General features: G+C 39.1%; 1 protein-coding gene across 1 annotated transcript; it reads right to left on the reverse strand.

Moving 5' to 3' along the window:
* Window positions 1-344: 344 nt before the first annotated feature.
* aqp8b (aquaporin 8b) lies at window positions 345-2,917 on the reverse strand. The gene is made up of 5 exons (XM_034088846.2): window positions 2,512-2,917; window positions 1,699-1,825; window positions 1,354-1,568; window positions 634-768; window positions 345-524 (listed from the first exon to the last, which is right to left on the reverse strand). Exons 1-5 carry the CDS (start codon window positions 2,769-2,771, stop codon window positions 482-484), a joined length of 780 nt encoding a protein of 259 aa, XP_033944737.1. The 5' UTR covers window positions 2,772-2,917; the 3' UTR covers window positions 345-481.
* Window positions 2,918-6,458: the final 3,541 nt, after the last annotated feature.

A 6,458-nucleotide genomic window follows, 5' to 3' on the forward strand; every position in this document is an offset into this window, starting at 1 on the left:
TTAGCTCAAGGCGTTTTTTTGTAAATGTGCTTCTCAATTCAAAAGTTAATTAGTTTAAGAGTTTATCTAAAGCTCTATAATATTGTTTTGACTCATGCACCTGCTGGAAAACTCAATTTTCCTAATGTCCTTGTGTTCTTAAATAATCCACAGAATCAAGGAACTACAAAAACAAAACCAGAATGTGTTTTTTTCTAAACTAGAGACTCAGTTTACTAATCATCTACAACTTGGTTTGATATTAAATTGACCTTTAAGCTAAGCATAATATTATATTCTGTACAAACTTTGTTTTTAAAAACAAAATCCAGCACTCATAGAGAATCAAGAGACAAGTTACACACTTCACGTGGCTAAAAGAAAAAGTTTTTTCAAATTTTATTGTAAAGCAAAGCATCTCAAGCATATCAGTGGCACATAAAAAAGGGTTATATTGTGACTTTAGATGATAAATCCACCTAATGATTGACCAACTTAAGTCTCATTTCAGAATGAGTCGAATCTTCCTGTCGCCAAGTAGCAGTCTGCAAAAACAGGATACATAGTTTGTAATCTGTTCAGTCAGTATTGAATCTTTAATCAAAATACAAAAACCGGGAACATTGTATAAAGTGTATGTTGTGTTGCACCTACCGAACCAGTACTGCTGCAATCAGGCCTCCAGTGATGGGACCCACCCAGTACACCCAGTGATAAACCCAGTAGTTGTGCACTATGGCCGGACCAAAGGCTCTGGCTGGGTTCAGACATGTGCCAGAAACATCTCCACTGAGAAAAGAAACAGGTATTGGATTTTTCAAATAAGTTCCCCAATATGAAAAAAAAGTGTTTATGCTGCATTTGCATCACTACTGGAGCATAAACATGAAACATGAAAATGCAAACAAGATGTGATATTTCAAAATGTCTCACTTTGGCAGACCTGTTGAAAATAATGAATGCATATTTAGATGATATTAAGTCTTCTTATGCACAATTCTCTTCAATAAGTAATACTTTCGAGGTGGCAGTGGCTCAGTCTGTAGGGACTTGGACTTGGTCTTGGAACCGAAGGGTCGCCGGTTCACGTCCCGATCGGACCAAAACTAAATATGGAGTGAGCTGGTAGCTGTAGAGGTGCCAGTTCACCTCCAAGGCCACTGATGAGGTGCCCTTGAGCAAGGCACCTAACCTTGAAACTGCTCCCTTGGCGCCAGGTACCTGGCAGCCTCTCTGCTCTGCCACCTCTCCTATCTGGTTGTGTGTGTGCATGTATATCCTCCCCTGTGTGTGTAATGTGTATAAACACAACAGAGTGGGGAAAGAAATGTCCCTGTAAGGGATTAATAAAGTATATCTTCTTCTACTACTCACCCAGCCAGAATGTTGATGATAACAGTGCAGCCCACCATAAATGGCACCATAGGGCTTCTGGTGGTGGTGTTGACGGCCCCCAGCAGTACCACCATGGTGACGAGGCAGGTCATAGCAACCTCTCCAAACACAGCGGCTCCAATATCACTGTCCGTCTGCAGCAGAGCAAACGCAGCCCCGCTGGCTTTGAAATAGTTTTCCCTGGAGGTCATCACCTGTTGGCATCAGTTCAACACAATTAAGATCTTTATTTTGACCTGTTGGCATCAGTTCAACACAATTAAGATCTTTATTTTGGACATATCAAACAGTCAAAGATGGATGTTTAAATGACATTAGGTTCACCTTTGCCATAGCAGCTCCAAGCACACCTCCAACCAACTGGGATACAAGGTAAGGAGCCACCATGTTCAACTCCATCCCTCCACAGAGATAAATGGCTAGGGTGAATGGTGGGTTGAAATGGGATCCACTAGAGAGAACATATTCAGGACAGAAAATTCAGTAATGCAGGAAACTTCTTGGTGTTTAGTCATGTTATCTTCAAGTTTTTAAAGTGGTACAAGTGATTTTGAAAATGCAATTAATTAGTTCATGGGTAATCAGGGCTGATTCGCTTAAATGGCTCTTTTCTTAATTTCTTTTTGCAATATTTTATAAAAACTAAAGAAAGAAAACAAAATCAACGTTTTACTGGTGATGATGAAAATGCAATTATTTTGAAATACTTAGATTTAATGCAAGTATAATTCAAATGTAAACAACAGTAAATGTATCAAGAACAAATAAATGAAACTGTGAATGATATAAGGGCAGAGTGGGTTGTAGCCTGTGCTTGTTTCAGATGGTTCTTTTATATACAAATACCATTATTCTTTTAACAAAACTGTTGTAATGTGATGAACAGAATCATGTGAAAAAAATATGAAGTTACAAGAGCACAAATGACTAATGTCACCTGGATAAAAAAGACTTACTAAATTGGCACTCAAAGCCACCAGATGAAGTGTTGAAAAATCCTGTTTCTGTAGTTACATTTGCAATGCATCATTGTTCATCCAACATAAAGGAGTTCATTCCATGCAATCTAAAGAAAATATTCATTATTCATGTACAATACATTTGCTTAATGCATCTGAAACACCCGATGACCCTCACCTGATTTCAGCCATGCATGCCACCATGACGGCTACAGCCAGCCCGTGCACCAGAGCCGGCTGAAGCCTCCCTGCAGACTCCACATTCTCTATCACCGACACACACCCGATGAACACAAAGAAAGTAGTTCCCACCAACTCGGCCAGGCAGGGCTGAAATAACCTCTCAAATTTGTTTGGAGGTCTCGCTGGAGGAGGCTTAGTTTCTAAGGACATAAGAGACGTCCCAACTTCACCCATCTCCATCTTCTCTATAGCCATGAGTCTCAGGGAGGTCTGCCTGTACGAGTTGAGGATGTTACACTGAGCGTACTGACCTGAGGTGAGATTACTAATATGTCTTTGCCTGCTAATCACATGGACTTTGGTGCGTGAGGTTAATGTCTAGTTAGAATAGCTCCACTGACCAGACCCTTTTTTCCGTATTAATCCAGCATAGTCTGGTCATCTCACGCCCTCCCATAACTAGTGCACATGCAAAAAAAACATGTTTTCAGATGCTACTTTTTTATGGGAGGGTCAAAGCCGAACACATTAGTGTCCATGGCAAACCATGCAGAAAACATCTTGTTATAGATTAAGCACAATTTACTGGATTCTTTTTCCAGATACATTAGGGCTTTAGACAAAAACAGATACAACTGCAAGCCAGATAACTTGATAAATGTTTACCCAAGAGTAAAGTCTGTGACTCATTATTTATATATGAATAAAGATTTCTTAAAGTCACTTCTTAAGTTAAACTGTATAATGTCAGGCTCCAAAAGATTACACTTACTAATGAATCATTTCCCATAAAGAGATCACAGATGAAATTAAAGAATGGAGAAGATGGTGCAGAGTTTGCACACAGACTGCTAACACAGCACACATGGCCTAACAGATCAATGGCAGAAAACACAACAGTCATTTTCAATTATTCTCTGTTTTTATACAACATATTGTTTTAATGTAAAGGATGTAGGCCTATACAAATATTTGAAGGTTTGCTTGTGGAAATATGTCTGCACATGGGTTGAGATCAACCACTCCTCAAGATCCTTTGGGTTTATATACTATAAACCTACAGAATCTTGTGAATAGAAACCTTTGTTTATCTCAGAAAAGTTTCCTGCGCATCAACAGATAAAGTAAACAAGGCTCTTAAGATGCAAATGATTGTCCTACACCTGACCCGCAAAGCCCTCACAATCTCACACAGCCAAGATAAAGCACTTGAGCCAACTTCCCTCTGGACGCAGGTATAGACGTCCCATGTCCTGTTAGAGCAAACATTGTTTCCCAACAGCCACACATGCTTTGAATAAGTAAACTCCTCTTAATGTACAAGAAATCCATTCTGAGTGTGCTTGTCTATGTTTTAGGCCTTTTTGTATGTATGTCCTTCTTGAGGACCAAAAAAGTAAATGTTATCTATGAACAAATGTCACACACTGCTTAAAAAGACGTGCATGTTTTGGTCGATGCACCATCAACAGAAGATCAGCATCTCCTGTGCAAAAATCATTTGAAAGAGCCTCTTAATGAGAAGCACATTAAAACTGAATTTCAACCTTTTTTGGAGCGGCACATCTCATTCTATCATTTGAAAAGCATGGATACAAGAGTGCAAATCCCTTTATAATCATTAACTGCTATCAGTGGCAAGACTTTCAAAGCAGCCCTACTAAGTAAAATGTGAAAGAAAATGTAATAGCTAAACAAGGATTAGATACCAACTAAAACAGGAACAAATCAAGCCTCACATTACTTGACAGATGCCAATAGTTGTTCTTTAACATCAACAACCAGGGTTAAAGTTCCTTGACCAAGTTTCAAAACGTTCCTCTTTTCTCACATTTACCTCCATTTATTGGGATCATATAGGCTATCACTATTAGTCTCATGACAAACAGTTCATAGGTCCCACGGCATTATGTTGCGCAGACAGGAACGCCTTTACAATGTTGGCCCTTGTTATATACCCTCTTTATGGCAGATAAGACAAAGGTTTGCCCTATGTAAGATGTTTTGCCTTGCATGGCCTCAGATCTACTTCATATAGTAAACAAATCTCTTCACTCAGGTATTTTTCCACAGGCCCTGAAAACTGCAGTCATTAAACCGCTCTTAAAAAAAGAATAATCTAGATGCTTCAGTAATGAACAATTACAGGCCCATATCAAACCTCCCATTTCTAGGTAAGATCATTGAAAAAGTGGTTTTTCAACAGTTGAGTAATTTCTTGCATTTAAATAACTGTTTCAATGTGTTCCAGTCAGGCTTTCGTCCAAACCACAGCACTGAGACTGCTCTTGTAAAGGTCTTTAATGACATCCACTTAAACACAGACAGTGGCAGAACTTCAGTGTTAGTATTATTAGATCTCAGTGCTGCGTTTGACACAGTTGACCACACCGACCGACTGGAAAAATGGGTGGGACTTTCGGAAACAGTTCTAAATTGGTTTGAATCCTACCTAAAGGACAGAAACAACTTTGTTTCTATAGGTACATACACATCTGAGTTGACAAATATGACATGTGGGGTTCCTCAAGGCTCCATCTTGGGGCCTCTTCTCTTTAACATCTACATGCTACCACTGGCTCAGATAATGAAAAACAACAAAATAAGTTACCATAGCTATGCAGATGACACACACATTTACGTAACAATTTCACCAGGAGACTATGCTCCAATTCAAACACTGAGTAAGTGCATTGAACAAATCAATGACTGGATGTGTCAGAACTTTCTCCAATTAAACAAAGATAAAACTGAGGTAATGGTTTTCGGAGCAAAGTCAAAACATATAAAAGTTAGCGCTGAGCTTCAGTGTGCAATGTTCAAACCAACAGATAAAGCCAGAAATCTAGGTGTAGTCATGGACTCTGACCTGAGTTTCAACAGTCACATTAAAACAGTTACTAAATCAGCCTACTATCACCTAAAGAATATATCTAGGATTAAAAGACTAATGTCACAGCAGGATTTGGAAAAACTTGTCCATGCTTTTATCTTCAGTAGACTGGACTAACTGCAATGGTGTCTTCACAGGTCTCACTAAATAATCTATTAGGAAGCTGCAGCTGATTCAGAACGCCGCTGCTCGAGTCCTCACTAACACTAAGAAAGTGGATCACATCACTCCTGTTCTGAAGTCTTTACACTGGCTTCCTGTGTGTCAAAGAATAGATTTCAAAATACTGCTGCTGGTTTATAAAGCACTGAATGGTTTCGGCCCAAATTACATTTCTGACCTCCTGCTAAATTATGAACCATCCAGATCTCTCAGGTCTTCAGGGACTGGTCAGCTTTCTGTCCCCAGAGTCAGAACTAAACATGGTAAAGCAGCATTCAGTTATTATGCTCCAAATATCTGGAACAAACTCCCAGAAACCTGCAGGCCCGCTGCAACTCTGACTACTTTTAAATCCAGGCTGAAGACTTTTCTTTTTGTCGCTGCTTTTAATTGAACTATTCATATCTTAGACTGCACTGTAACTTTTATCCATGTATTTTTCTTTTAATGTTTTAAATTTAATTAATTTCTCCATGACATTTATGAGAGGGACTGCTCGAAAGTAGGATATTTGGGATATCCATCGTAGCCAGGGTTTACGATCAGTTTTTAGGTGAGTTGTACTGAGGAACAAGTATCACAGCACCGACGGTGAAAATAGTGTTTTGGTAACACGGAGTGTTCAGGTAACACTTAAAGACTTTGTTATGGAACGCAAAGCAGAGTAGGGGGCTAGTACACCCTCCTGAGGGTCCGATTGTGGATGTCATGCGAGCATAACATGGTGAAAACAATCAGTCTAAATTAACAATCGGGACGGAAATGTTCGGATTTCCAAAGGGAGGTTCCGTGAATAAATAAAAAATCAAGAACCGAAATAATTGAACTATTCATATCTTAGACTGCACTGTAACTTTTATCTTTTAATGTTTATTTTATTAGCTTTT

The sequence above is a fragment of the Pseudochaenichthys georgianus genome, chromosome 8, assembly GCF_902827115.2.
Source record: "Pseudochaenichthys georgianus chromosome 8, fPseGeo1.2, whole genome shotgun sequence".
Classification (NCBI taxonomy): domain Eukaryota; kingdom Metazoa; phylum Chordata; class Actinopteri; order Perciformes; family Channichthyidae; genus Pseudochaenichthys; species Pseudochaenichthys georgianus.